The sequence below is a fragment of the Artibeus jamaicensis genome, unplaced genomic scaffold, assembly GCF_021234435.1.
Source record: "Artibeus jamaicensis isolate MK-2021 breed Jamaican fruit bat unplaced genomic scaffold, CSHL_Jam_final scaffold_754, whole genome shotgun sequence".
NCBI lineage: Eukaryota > Metazoa > Chordata > Mammalia > Chiroptera > Phyllostomidae > Artibeus > Artibeus jamaicensis.
In genome coordinates, this window is record NW_026522054.1 from 1,421,838 (window position 1) to 1,436,230 (window position 14,393).

At 56.4% G+C, this 14,393-nt stretch overlaps 1 protein-coding gene across 5 annotated transcripts in view; it reads left to right on the top strand.

Annotated features, from left to right (window-relative positions):
* CNIH3 (cornichon family AMPA receptor auxiliary protein 3) overlaps window positions 1-14,393 on the top strand; it is a 154,854-nt gene that overhangs the window by 96,406 nt on the left and 44,055 nt on the right. The window contains exon 1 of one of the 5 annotated variants that reach the window (XM_037138775.2): window positions 13,788-13,943. The exons of the other annotated variants lie outside the window; for them this stretch is intronic. Coding sequence (XP_036994670.2) covers window positions 13,893-13,943 — 51 coding nt within the window. The 5' untranslated portion in view covers window positions 13,788-13,892. Of the gene's footprint in view, window positions 1-13,787; window positions 13,944-14,393 lie in introns of those variants that run through there. 5 annotated transcript variants of the gene reach the window in all.

Below are 14,393 nucleotides of genomic sequence, written 5' to 3' on the forward strand. Positions count from 1 at the left end.
CACTGAATGAAGAGAAGGGGGACACGTGGACCCCTCTGCCAGCCGCAGGTTTGAGATGCTGCGCGGTCCCTGAGGAAGACGGGAGCTGGAGGGTCGTTTGGAATTTTTTGTTCATTGAACGTGTTTCTCCTTGAGAGGCGCGTTTTCTGTTGTGAGTGAGGTTCCCACCTGCGAGTTCCGGCACACACGTGTGCAGTCCCGAGTCAGAGCTGTGAGACGGATACGTGCTGTCCCTGGGGGCCGCCCCCTGCACCCCGACATGCCACCCCGCTCTTTGGTCGTTGAGTGGGAGGGTCACTTCTTTCTCGGGTGTTCTGAACTGGGCTCACCCGCTCTTTACAAGGCCTCAACACAGCTTCCGGGTGGGACATCGTGGTCTTTCACTTCCAGAGAGATTTGGTTTGGCACCGGCCCCTCCCTCATCTTCCGAGGTCTTTGTCAACCGCTGGGGACGCCAGGCCCCTTCTCCCTCTGTGTTGGTGCCTGTCCCCTGGCTCAGTGCAGCCTCACAGGACAGGCGGCCATGAGCTGGACGATGGCAGGCTTGTCACCACGGGGCCAGCCGAGGTCTTGTCGCTCGTAGCGCAACCTGTTCTGCTGGGTGCAGACAAAGCCCTGTGGCAGCAAGTTCTGGGCGGCCCCCGCCAAGGTCCTTCGCTCTCCCAGTCTTTCGGGGATCCCTTTGGCCGATTGACCCTTCAGTCTGCACCGCACCCCGGGCCCGGCCCTGGACTCTCCTCCTTGCCGGTGGCACAGGTGACCCTGCTTCCCGGAGGTCTGTCACGTGCGCTGGTGGCTTCCATGCTTTTCAAATGTAGCCAAGTGGCGTTTCTGGTTGGTATCGTTTCCAGGATACAAACCCTGCCTTTGAGTGCAACTCAAGTATTTCCTGCCTGAACCGCAGAGGAAGGAAAACGCTCAGGTGCAGAGATGGGACAGCGCTTTGCAGCCGGGTCTGCAGGGGAGGTGCGGGCGGGTGGGTGGACCAGGCTGGGCTCGCTGGGGCCCCCAGCTCCGGACCACTGACCGCCTGTGTCGGGCTTCCGTCTGTCCGGGTGATGCGGGGAGAGGGCAGGCAGCGTCTGCAGAGGATGCAGGTCAAGAGGCGAAGCCAGAGGCAGATTCTCAGGGGGCAAGGGAAGAAGACAGGGCTTTGGCCCAGCCCCTGACTTCAGGCTGGACGGGGTCAGCTTTGGGGGGACCTCCAGGAGGCTCACAGCCCCCCGCCTGGGCCCTGCTCACCGGGGCGTGGTCCTGACATTCTCCTCTGCCTGTAGGGGACCATTCTTCCCCGGTCATACCAGGCCCCACCCCCCAAGCTGGGCTCTCTCCTCCCATTTTCTTTCCTGATTTCGCAGCGTCGTTTTGCAGCCTTAGCTTCCTGCTACCTAACAGGAGGGGAGGGGAGGTCAGGGGCTCCCGGAGCTGTCGAGCCCCAGACACATGTCCTTGAAAGTCCAGGGTGGGCCCCAGACCCTGAACGTTGAGTGAGCCCGGCTGTCTGGGGTCCTTAAGCAACAGGTGCCCCACAGGCAGTTTCTTGGGTGCTGCTTAGAAAAGCCGCTTTTTTTTTTTCTCGCAAAGGATGTTGGTGTCAGGTTTGCCCGTGGAAGCCACATGTGATTCAGACTCTCAGAGCATTTTGTTCCTGTGATCGTCTGAATAATTTATTTACCCACAGCATCCCCACCGCCTTTCCCATCCATTCTCTTCTCATTAGTGTCTGTACCCGGAGCCGCAGGGGCTGCGGGAGCAAAGGGCAGGGCCTCGCCCCCATTCTGTGAGGCGGGGAAGGCCAGCAGCACTGTACCCGGGACAGGAGGTTTGGTGATGATGGGGGACCTCGGCCACCATCTGCCAAGGTGCCCTTTGTGTGAGTTGTCACCAGGGATGGCGGTGGTTAAGGGGCAGGGGCTGTTTGGGGCGGGCTGAAGGCCACTGCCTGCCTTCTCCTAAGCAGAAGCGCCCACAGTGAAGGCTGAAGGAGCACGCACTTGGGAGGAAGAGTGGAGGTGACGCCTTCCTCCTGAGACAGGTGGGGCACCGACTTAGTTCACTTTGCCTGTTCTACTCGTGTTTCCTCGGCCAGGCAGGCGCGGTTCTCCTGGGCCCCTGGGGCTCCTTGCAGCGCAGCTGGCATCTCAGATGCTGCGGTCAGACTCTCCGGGGCATCAGGAGGTGGCAGAGCCACGGAGGGAGTGGCAGGGCTGGCACCACCCCACCGCTGCCCTGAGCTGTGGCACCCACTGTGTCAAGGTGCCTGAGGTCCACCTGTGGGAGGAAGGGGAAGACCGGGGACCAGGAGGCTCCCTCGGAGGGAGCGCCCCTCCTTACCCACCACGTAGGACCCACCAGGAACCCTCCCCTGCACCCTGGCCCCGCTGGCCTGTCTGGAGTGCCTGCCCCTGTTCCCCAGCACCCAGGCCCTGGGCCCTGGACTGGCCCTAGAGAGCGCGTCCTCGCCTCTGTCCGCAGTCCCGTCAGTGGAGAAGCAGGGCCTTCTCGGTTCCTTCCAGCCTTTGCTTCCCCGTCCAGTCACCGGCCCAGGACCCCAGTTCCTCAGGCCCCGAAGGAAGCCGGGAACCACCAGCCCTGTGGCTCCTGGACATCACGAGGTCTGAGAGGAGCGCGTAGCCAAGAGCACAGCTTCCAGAGGCGTGGCCTCTGCAGGGCAGCTCTGCGCCCCAGGGTCCATCTTGAGCCTGGGGCCATTTCTCAGAGGGAAGACAGCCAGCTGGCCGAGGCAGGGGCCTCCCCGCATAACACACTTCCTTTCTTCTCTGTCACATTCTCTCCGGCACGTTTTAGCATCTCTCCAGCAGGATGGAGGGGTTGGCCTGTCCCCACTTGCGGAATCCCTGCCCCGCCGGTCATCAGCGGGACATCAGTGGGTTGCTGGTTGTGAGACTCCCGGGCACACCCCGAGGTGGAGGGCTGTGGGCCACCCCATCCTCCCCACTGCCCCGTCTCTCTGGTGGTGGAGAACTGACAAGAGATGGAAAAGTGACTTTGCAAAAGCATCTGAAGGTTGTACATGCGCTGTGGTTCTGCACGGGTCCTTCTTCCCGGTGTTTGGTGAGACCAGCAGCCCTCAAACCTCCCTGGGCACCAGAATCGACCCCAATTTCACAAAATTCAGGTCTTTTTCTGCCCCTGGCGATTCGGGTTTGTGTAGGAGGCCGGCTGTGTTCAGTGTGGGCACAGAGATGCGTTAAACAGCGGCCTTTTCCTGTACTGCTGTTTCCCACAAGGCCGCACGTGACCAGGCAGCCCCGGAGTAACGGCTAATGTGGAGTGAGCGCTCACTCTCCCAGGCACCGCTCTAAATCTAGCCACTCATTTAATCCCCGCTGCGTCCCATTGTGCAGACGCCGTCATCACCTCTGTCTCCCAGAGGAGGGAATGGGGCACAGAAAGGCTGCCCAAGGGGACAGGGAGAGCGAGTGGCAGGGCCAGGACTGTTTCAGGCAGTGTCTGTGCACACCCTTCATCGCCGCTCCCCTCGCCTCTCTGCTGTGCCGCACGCCCTGGGTGACTGTTCCAGTGACCTGTGCTCTCTGGGTAGACTGTTTTTACAAAGACAATGGTCAGTGTTTCTGATTTCTCGTGGTCCTAGAGCTACACACACATCAGAGTATCTCTGATGGAATAAAACTCAAAGACAGATCTTCTGTCTCGGGATGGAAAGCCTGACCCGAGGAGGTAAGAGGCTGGGCGTTGGTCAGGAGAAGTTGGGGCTCTGCCTGGGAGAGCTCTGAAGGGATGCTTGTTGATGCAGCCGAGCACAGAATCAGAGTGTGGCCCTCCTCCCGGGCTCCCGCAGGGCCCCTGGCGTCTGCCTGCGCCGGCCAGCCGTGCCCTGCAGCTCGGCCACGTCCGAGGGCCTCTGTCTTCTTGCTGGCGGCTGTGGGTGTGCCTTTGAAGAGCATGCACTTTGGTCTGGGCTCTTAGATCCCTGTCCTCAAAGGCATCAGCTCGTTCCACAATGCCAGTGCCTGTCTAGGATCCCGGGCCCCGGGAACGCCAGGGAACAAAACGAGGCAGCAGGAGGAGACAGCAGTCCACTGGAGAAGACCCACGTGCCACGAGCACTTCCACTGCGGTGGGGGTGCTGTGTCCACAGGGCATGCCGGGCATCGGACGTTGGCTTCAGCCACGTCCACGCAGAGGCTCAGCCACCCTTACGGAAACTGGAGGAGATGCAGTGCGTCGTGAAATAAAACCACACTGGCCCCGCTTCGCCTCCTGCGGGCCAATCGGCTTGACTGGAGTGACCCAGGCAGGACTGTGGAAGTAAGAGCTGGTGAGGCAGGTTCAGGGAAGGCGGGAAAGGCCTGTCTTAGTGAAGGCCAGGCGGCCATCTCCCTGTGGCCCAGACACTGGGGGAGAGCCACGACCAGGCAAGGTAACCCCCGGTGACTCCAGAGTGGGGAGGCGGGTGTGGGTGCCACCCTGTCCATCTAGTGGGGCGTTGGAATGGTGGCAGAGGCTAGGGCACCCTGGGGACCTGTTAGACCCAAAGCTCTGAAGGCAGGGCCTGGCCTGCCTTGGTTTTACCTCCTGCCCTAGTACCTAGGCCGAGTCCAGCATGCAGCGGGCATTCAACACGTGCTTGGCGACCGAACGTGTGGGGGAGACTGTGGTCGTCTCTACTGGGTAATCTCACGTCCAGAGAGGCAGCTGTGGAGAAAGACTGCAGAACAGCACAGAGAGCGGGCCTGGACTGGGTGGCGTCTGAGGGACCTTTGGGCTCCGGCGTTCTGCCTGGCATAAGGCACAGCATATTTGTTGAACTGAAACACATGCTACAATTCTAGGGAGAAGAAAAGCATCTTAATCCTCACCCATTTATCTGTGTTGTCATCTGTTCTTAGTCAGGTTTCTCCTGGCTGCTCAAAGCGCTGACTGTCCCTTATCCTGCCAACGCCTGCCTGTTCAAAACAACCTTGCCTTTTGGTTTGAGACCCAGTTTTCCGTCCACCAAGCTGTAGTGCTCGCCCACTGCCACTAGAGGGCCGAGGCTTTGCACAGCCGCTAGGACGCCTGCAGTTCAAAGGTCTGAGCACGTGGGAGGGAGGGCAAGTGCCAGTCCAGACAACGTGCTCCATCAATAGCTGCTTCAGCCGCCCGCACGTCGGAACTGTGGGCGCCGGAGAGATCGGAACGCTCCGTGCTCGCTGGTGTGGGCAGTGGCCCCTTCTGGGGCCGTGGAAGGGGCTGCCCCACCACTTGGAGCAGCGGGAAACCGTGCTGTTTCCCAGCAGCAGGGCTTCTTCTATTGGAAAGGAGCAGGAATACCCAGAAGGGCGTGAGGTCTTCACCAAGAGAAAACTGGGTGGTTTACTTTCTCCATCTCCCCTCCCCCCTTTTCCGTCTCTCTCCACCTCCCCTGGGCCTCTTCTGGGCTGATTTTTTTCCTCCCTCCCCTTCTCTCTCCCGGGTTGCCTTCTCAGGTTTTGCCTTGTTTGGCGTGTGGTCATTGCCGGGCACTGCTGTGGGTACTCAGTTCCCCAAAGGTGGCTGAGTGTCGGATGTTTCAACCTGCTCTGGAGCCAGTGCTGTGTAACCACCTGCACTTCTGCCTGGGACCTGTGCTCTGTCTCCAAAGTGTGCGCTCCCAGGGCCAGGAGGGCAGCGAGGTCCAGGCTCCGGCCCAGCTGACGCTGTGGCATGGGGAGCAGTCCCACTCTGGAAGGCTCTGCTGTGGCCATGTGTGGCCTCGTGGCCCTGGTGGCCCGTGGACGCTGACATCTACTGTAGCTTAACAATCTAAAGAAAAGCACATCCGAAATCCAGTCCGTGTCTGCCACTCCCCACCCCACCCCCAAGTGGAGGACTCTGTGGTACAGTGTATTCCCTTTGCCCTGCCATCTTCCCCTGAGAGTTAACCAGGACCGAGCAGGCCAACAGGCAGGAGGCAATGGGAAGATGCAGGAGAGAAGCACGGGCCATGTATAATTCATAAAGCACATAATCTCTTGCCCTTGGCATTGTACAGGATATTTTTGGCTCTATGTGGGGTAGCCTTTTAGGGAAACCGGTTGTATTTAATTCTATTCATATTTGTTGAGCACCCACTTGTCAGTCACTGTGCTGGGACTTACAGGGAATATGAAGAGTAAGATGAAGGTCCAGTCCTCAAGGATCTTAGAAGTCCAAGGTCATAACTCTAAGGTAAGGCAGTAGAGATCTGGGATGGAGGCTCAAATCAAGGTCACATCTGATGGGAGCATCGTGGAGAGGTGACATTTGTTTGGGCCTGGGCGTTCTGACAGGTGGGGAGGAGGAGGAAGACAGAGAGATGGGTTCACATTGTTGGGGTGCATCTGGGAAAACTCTCATTCAGCAGTCCGGCCTGGCTTGTCCATGGGGTGGGAACTTTGACTAGGGAGTGTCTGCCCACCCCCTTGCCTGGGCCTGGAGACCAGGGGTTGGCGGAAATTGGCTCTGTGGTCACTGGCAGGGACTTGGTTCTGTGTGGCCAAAGCTGCCTCATGAAGTGCTCACCCAGAACTGAGTGTTCGGGAAGAACCGAAGAGGTGAGTGGGGCAAAGGAGAAGGTGAAGCTCCAGAACTTGGCAGAACTTAAAAAAAAACCAACCAGCTGTCCAGCCATGCAAACACTTGAGGAACCTTAATGCCTGTTGCTAGGTGGAGGAAGCCAAGCGGAAAAGCCCGCACACTGTGCGGTTCCAACTCTGTGACATTCTGGAAAAGGCAGAACTATGGAGACACAAAAAGACCAGTGGATGCCGGCGTTCAGGGGACTTGGGGGATGAACAGGGAGAGGGAGAGGATTTGGGGGGCAGACAACTATCCCTGGAGCCTGTGCCTATAGTGTCTTGGTAAGAAGAGTGACTTTGCAGAGATGGGGTCTATGGGGTGGACCCAGAGTCACCACAAAGGTCCTCTTTGGAGGGAAGCCATCAGGCTGGTGGCAGAGCAGGAGCTGTGAGGGTGGAAGCAGAGGCCAGCCTGGCACACTTTTCATTGGGATTGAAGTGTCCCTGGGCTCCGACCAAGCAGGGAGGGAGGGAGATGAATTGGATACAAACGACCAAGGAGTTGCACAAACTAACCAATGTGATTTTAAATACTTGGAATTAGGCCTCTGGAGGCCAACATGCAAATTTATGTAGAATCATATGCAAATCAGCACCAGAGCCAAGTGGCCTGGCCCTGGTCCCTTCCTCAGAACAGCAGCCCGGATCCTGCTGCCCTGGTGGTTAGTTCTGCTTTGGGCTCTGGGGCTCTTGGGCTGTTGTGTTGGCAAAACACGGTCAGGAAAGGCCAGGGAAGGAAGGACTGCTCCAGCTCCAACAGCCACAGCAAAAAAATGCCGTTAGCAAATTGGAAGGCCATTCGCAAACTGCCCGCTGTTCATGTGAGGCTTTCAAGGACTCACAAACTCTCTCCTTGGACGTAAGAGGTTAGGAAAAGGTTGGTCAGGACCCAGCTCCTGAGAAGACAGTCGAGGAGAAGGCTGCTCGGCTGCCTGGTGGACCCCGTGGGTGCTGCCTCCGGACCTCAGGCCGGGCCGCCCACTGCCTGGGTGAAGGTTGGGGCGTCCTGGGCAAAGGCGAGGGAGAAGGTGGGGAGCCCGTGTGTGCAGTACAGACACCAGCTTGTCGGGGTCTTTCAGTGCAAGCCCTCAGTTTTCCCCTGTGCTTGTTCAGACAGTGGTGGGTGGGAGAGAAAAAGAGAAGTGGGGAGGAGAGGAACATAAAGATCGAGACCATGCACACACACGGCAAAACTGATAAACCCGGTCTGGAGCGGCGGGCAGCTGTCTGCATGCTGCGGTCGGAAGTAGTGAGTTTGCAGTGACAACTAGAAAAGCAGGGACATTTTAAAAAATGCAATAGTAAAATCGCTCTGGGGGGCGTTTTCCTGATTACATGAATAACTCCTGGGCCCTGGTTGTGCAAACCCCATCCACACAGAAGGAGCAGGACTTTGAGGCCCACAGAGCAAAGCTGACCGAGGGTGCACCCACTGGCGGGGCCTGGCTGCCGTGTGCTGCCTGCCCCGGGGGAGGCCGTGCGGAGCCCTTGGGTTCTGGGTTCCGTTCTGCCCTGCCTGGGCAGGTGGCGAGAGGGCACAGGCGGTGGGAACTGGCAGGAGGAGAACGCACCAGAAATGTCCTCTTCCACTAACGGTGAGGCCTGACTCCGAGAAGGAAGAACAGTTTGTGCCAGCCTGGTTGAGTGACCAGCCCAGTTTTAAGAGCAAAAATAAATTTTTGATGAGGTGACATTTTTCTTCCAAATTATTTTTGGCTAATCACGTTTTGAACTGGGAGGACCTTATCCTTACAAGTGACTGCAGTTTATTAGGCATCTCATCTACATTTAGTGTTTTTCCCCTTAAATTATGGGTCTGCACCGTCTCGGGCCAGTATTTTACACGAGGAGCAATGGGGTTTTAGGGACTTCTACGTTTTTATCGATCACATTTACACACTTCTTCAGGAAGGCATCTGTTAAAGAAAATAAAAGCTGGTCGTCTCTCTTTAACTTCCCCTCTGTGATGGGGGAGCTGTGTGGACTCAACATCAACCCCTGGGTACCCGCTTCCCCACCGTCCCGCAGGTCGGTGAGGGCTCCGCCACTCGCTGCCCAGTCGGATGGCCATTCTGGACGGATCCAAGCTGCTGCACCAGCCCCGAGACCTTTCCTAACCTGAGCTGAAGATGTGCCCTTGTGTTCAGCTAATCTGGGTGCCTGCCTCCTTGCCATAGGTCTTTATTTTATGTATATTTCTGTCCTCCCCTGAGGGCATTTTCATTTGTTTTTTTTTAGAGGGAGAGAGGAAGGGAGAGACAGAAACATCCATGTGAAAGAAGCATTGATTTGTTGCCTTTGCACTGAGCCACCCAGACCTGAGATCTGCGCCAGGACAGGAATGAACCCACGACCTAGGCATGTGCCCCCACTGGGAATTGAACCCGCAGCCCTTCAGTTACAGGACAGTGCTCCAACCACTGAGCCACACCGGCCAGGGCTATTACATATTTTTAATAACAAGGGTCTTCTATATGCTGACAATAGTGTTTTTTTCTTTTTGTATTTGGTCATAAGCTAGGAGTGGCCTCCATACACGTGTATTTTGGCCACTGTCTGAAGCCTCGTTCTAAAATCGTTATTGGTCATGTCTGATCACTGCACGCAGCAGGCCACTTCCTTGTGCTTCTTAGGGGGCATCTGCAAATACCTCGTCCTGGAGACTGCATTAGGGGCCGTGCTGCTCACAGCCAGATAGTCCACAGCAGCATCACTGACATTTAAAAAACCAACCAACCAACCAACCCTTTGCTGAGCAGCTAGGGCACCTGTAGCCAGTAGTGCTTGCTTTGAAAATTCCCCAGGCCAGAGAGTTGCCTTCTCTCCCATACAGACTGTTGAGGACTCGATCCGTGATCTGTTCGTGTGCTGGCCTGTCTCCAGAGTTTTCTTCACTTAATTTTTAGGAAAGGTAATGTGGCCTAACCCTCTGGTCTCTTGCGGCTCTTGAGTCAGTGAGGGTCCCAGGAGGAGACAGATGGCAGGTTCCAAGGGTGTGATTAAGGAGAGTTTCAAGAAGGGACCAATCACAGAGAGGCAGGATGGAGCCATCAGCAGGGACAGAGAAGCACCAGGACCCAGCAGAAAGGGGCCCTGTCACCAGCCCGGGTCTGAAGGGGGCAGGGGAGGGAGCCAGTCCCCGAACTTCCTGAGAAGTGTAGGGGTGGGGTGTCCCTTGACAGGCACTGTAGCCTCGGGCAGAAGAGCGGAGATGCTGCCCAGCCACAGTCCAGCAGGGAGGGGAGTAAGTTACCTGCTAGGACCCTGCAGCCTTCTGCCAGTGCCTCCGATTGGCCTAAGAACGTGGGAAGCCAGAGGGCAAGGAGAGGGCGGGTGGTGGGGAAGCGTGGAGAGGGATCTGGAGGGGTCGATGGAGACTTTCCAGCACAGCTCACCCCTGGGCAGAAGGAAAGTGGACATCCAGGCAGGAGTCTGTTCCATTCCGCAATTTTCACAAATCATTGTCAATGTCACTGTCGGCACACGGGACCTCCAAGCTGTGGAGAGCCGCTGCTAATGAGCAGCTCGGGTCACCTGGGGTCTGGGTCTTTGCCGAGGAAGCCGACCTCCCCATCCCTGTGCCCCCATTGTCAGAGGCCTGCTTGGGGGACAGGTCAGCGGAAGACCAGCTGAAGCACACTCGAAAACAGGGCGTACGGTCTCATCTAGCCTCCCCCGGAAATCGCTGTCACTGGTCACCGCTCTGTGCTGCGTTCTGGGCAGTTACCGAGGGAGGCTGCGGTAGAAACCTCACGTCCGTCGCTGCGTCTGCCGTGCAGTGTGCGTGTGCTCCGCTGGAGTTAAAACAAGTGCAATAAGCGCTTTTCCGACGCGAGTGCTGGGCACAGTTTGTTTCCCCCGAGGAACCAGTGCGCTTCCTTACGGCAACTTCAAGAACTAGGCAACTGGTTTCTCTTTAGCTTCTGGGCAACTCAGGTCCCGGATTTCAAGCCAGCTAATTGGCTCTGTGGGGTCTTTCTGTGTCTGTGTGTGTGTTTCCCCCCTAAATTTTTACATTTTGTGTAGGTTTGAATTTTGTTCCTGCGTCCAATTTTTATGTTCAAGTAGTTTTCACTATTTTATATACTTCTAGTATACCACCTGAAATATTTTTTTGAAAGGTACAGCATTCTTACACACTCCTGAATGTGGGTGAATTCAGTTGGTTAATTAGTGGCTCTGGAGGCGAGAGGCCTGGATGGAGGTTCTGAGTCTCAAGACGGGCTGCGTGAGGGGCGGACGTGTGACTCGGGGGGCTGCGCCCCGCACGCTGGCTTCCCCCAGGTGCCGTCTTGGACACGGAGACAATCTGTCATTAAGGACACGCCTTCCCACCTAGGAAGACTGTCTGCCAGACGACCTGGGTGCGTGGTGGTGATCTACTCGGGAAGTATTTATGAAAATATTTTGAGAAGTTTAAAATGTTTCACATTTCTTCTTACTCATTTAACATTTTTTGCAAACACTAGGCCACAGATATAAAGATAGGTAAACTCACTCACTCATTCATTCATTCATTCTTGCGACAGATACTAACTGAGCAACTAGTGTGTGTGCAGCCCTGACCCAGGGGCTTGGGATGGGGCAACACCCACACCCAAGCGTCTCCTCTCTTAGAGCGTTGCATCCTGTGATCCCCGGGACACTCACATCCTAGTGGATTCTTTGTGCCTTAGGGGCAAGGAAGGAGTCCTTAAATAAAACTTCAAAAACTATACACTGTAAGGCAAAAACGGATTGATTTCCATTCAATGAGGGAGGCCGCAGACGCAAGTCAATTAACAGGTGGCAGATGGGAGAAGGTGTTCCGTGTGTCGAAAACGACAGGAGGGCGCACATCGACAACACACTGGCAACAAGTGGAAATCCAAAGGAACAAGGGTAGTGACCCCAAAGAAAATGGGCAGGGCAGCTCGGCAGACAGTTTACCAGAACAGGAACCCCCCGAAGACTGACCGTTCTGTGGAGAAAGGCTCTACCCGGAGAAATACAAGTTAAAACAACAAAAAGATTACTTGAAACCCATTAGGGTGTAAAACGTAGAAGCTGGAAGCTGCCGAGCGCTGGCAGGGGTGTGGGATGCAGCTGGGGAGTACTTAGTTCAGTTTAAAAAAACCCATCAGCCAGGTGACCCAGCCGTTCCATTCCTAGGTAGAAATCCCAAAGAACTTGGCACACCAGTCCCCAAGGGGCCGTGCGTGGGGATTTTGTAGCATTGTTTGGGGGGCAAAGCTTTGACCGATCTCTGTCTCTCATTGGAGAGACAGAATAGAGTGGCTGTACCTGATCACACTGCCAAGCGCAACAGAAAAGAGAGAGAACGAGACAGGAGTTAGGTGCATTAAAGTTACGTGCACACAGACAGACACACAGTCTGTGAGGACGCGGTAGGGACAGGGGCACAAGGAACGTAAACCGATAATCATCTAAGGCGGAGGGAAAGGCGCGGAGGATAAGAGGAAATGAACGAAAGCGTAGATAAGAAAGGGCCTCCTCGCTCAGATCAATGATGTGAATGTGTCATGAACCCCGGAGCAGGGTTAATCTGCCCCCTGCCCCTGCAGATCTCGGAAAGAACAAAAAGCAACTCACCACCACCTCCTGGTACAGTTTTCAGTCCCGGCCCAGAGCTGGGAGTCCTGCCTCCCTTTCCACACATGGCCCTTCAGTCTGACTGAAGAGCTCACACGCACACTCAGAACGACCAGTGCCTTCTTGGGCTGCTATTCCCCGAGGCTGTTGCTTTTTCAGAGTTGATACAAGAGAATGAGGTTCGAGAAAAAAGTATTCTGACATGTCAAGGCAGGTGAGGAAGACTTCCTTCTCGACTCTTGTTACAGGGGAGAAAGATGAGGCTCAGTTCTGAATACAGGGACACATGGCGATTTGTAGCCAAGGAGCAGGATGGAGGGGTTGGTGGGGGGAAAATCATTAAGGGGAGCCCTCCAGGGCAGGGGATTCTTCGGTACGATTCCTGCTGGAGGTGGGCCAGGTGATCAGATATCTCGGGTGGGGATTCTCCCCAAACCAACTTAGTAGGATTCTCACTTATACTGGACTCTACCAGGGCAGACACGGAAGCCCAAGGCTGAAGCGTAGTTGAGGTTTGTTCGAGGACAGAGTCTTTGTCACCAGTGAAGGCCGGTGCCTTGGCTGCCTTGCTTTTTGTAGCCTCTCCTCCAGCTCCTACCTTGGACCTGGGAAATGAGAGAAGGAATACTGATGTTTTTTCCGGGAAGACACTGTGGGGTGTGGGAGCCTTCCCAATGCACACCCACACTCTCTCTCTCTCTGGCGCGCACTCCTCCAAAGCTTGGGCCAGGCTGGCTGAGGGGCACCGCAGGCCTGGGAACTGGAGGAGGCACTTGTTTGCCCAGAGGAGTCAAGGACACCAGGAGGAGGAGGAGAAGTGGTTCCAAGAGCCTGGGGGCGGTTGAAGGCCAAGACCCAGGGAGGGTGTGGAGGGTCACCTGACCGTGTGGGCCAGAAATTGCTCCCCAAGTCTCTGTTCGGGAGGGAATGCCAGGGCAAGCAGGAGCCTGGGGGGGGGGGGGAAGGCGGAGCCTGGGGCTGGGACGGTTATGGGAACAGCACTCTCTGAGTTTCAGGCTTGCTTGAAGCGGCCAGTGGAGGTACAGGGCGAGTTGGCTGAGTCGGGGGCCGGGCGGAGCAGGGGACCAGGGAGGCCCCAGAATGCTGCAGGCTGCGCCCCCTCCTTCCCTTCCTCACCGCTCATATTCTTTAGAGGGGCTGTTCCCACGTTGCCCAGGGGTTGGCAGAGTGTGTGGGCCTTCTCCTCGGCCCCTCTGCTCTGGATTTTACCCTGACCAGGACAGCCGCCAGCTGGAGCCCAGGACACTCTGCCAAGTGTCAGCAGGAGCCAGCTGGCTGGGCCTGCCCTGTCTCCTGCTCTCTTGGCCTCTGTCCCAGAAGCGCCTGGCTCTGGGGTATCATTGTTTGCTATTAACTAGACGGGACCAGGGAAGCAATGTTGGAACCAGCTCCATCTTCAAATTCTGGCAGAGGCAACGGTACGTAAGCCATGCCCCGTGTTTCCCAATTTGTACTCATGGCCCAGGTCTAGGGACCAGTCTTCAAGCAGCTGGTCCCAGCCTCCTTCCCAGCATCCATTGCTCCGCCTCCCACCTGGGCAGGGCGGCCTCCGCTTTCACACTGCGGCGCTGCTCCGGGCTTCTACCTCCATCCCCTTGCCCCATTGCCCCCCTGAAGTGCCTGGTCCCCAAACCAGTGCTATCAGAGACAGAGGTTACAGAGCAGAGGAGACGACCAACACTTTTACTCTCCGTGCCAGCTGGCCTCCCCTCGGATATGGTGTTTAGTTCTGACAGTGCCGCTGTAGTACAGACATTGACCGGGAAGGTCAGTGCGGGGCGGTGAGGATGGCGAGGCAACTGGGCGCTGGTTTACGGAAACCCGGGCTGGAGAGAGCGGGGACCTGGCGGTGGACAGTCCTTACGGGGCGCCTCCTGGAAGAGGGGGGGTCCGCCCTCTAGGTCAGTGCTGTGCTCTGGAAACTTCTGCGATGCTGGAAGTGTTTTCTGTCCCTGCTGTTTAATCGCCGCTAGACAGATGTGGGTATTGAGCGATTCACATGTGAATTTTTAACTTTAATTTAAATGAGTTAAAATTTAAGTTTACATAGCCAAATGCGAATACCTTACTGGACAGTGCAGCTCTACAGGGCCAATCAAAGAATAGACCAGGACTGGCAGTTTTTTGGGGGGGTAAGAGACATGACAGTAACTATCTCGGGCTCTGTGGACCACGCAGCGTCTGCAGTAACCACTCCGCCTCGCCCTTGCAGTGCGA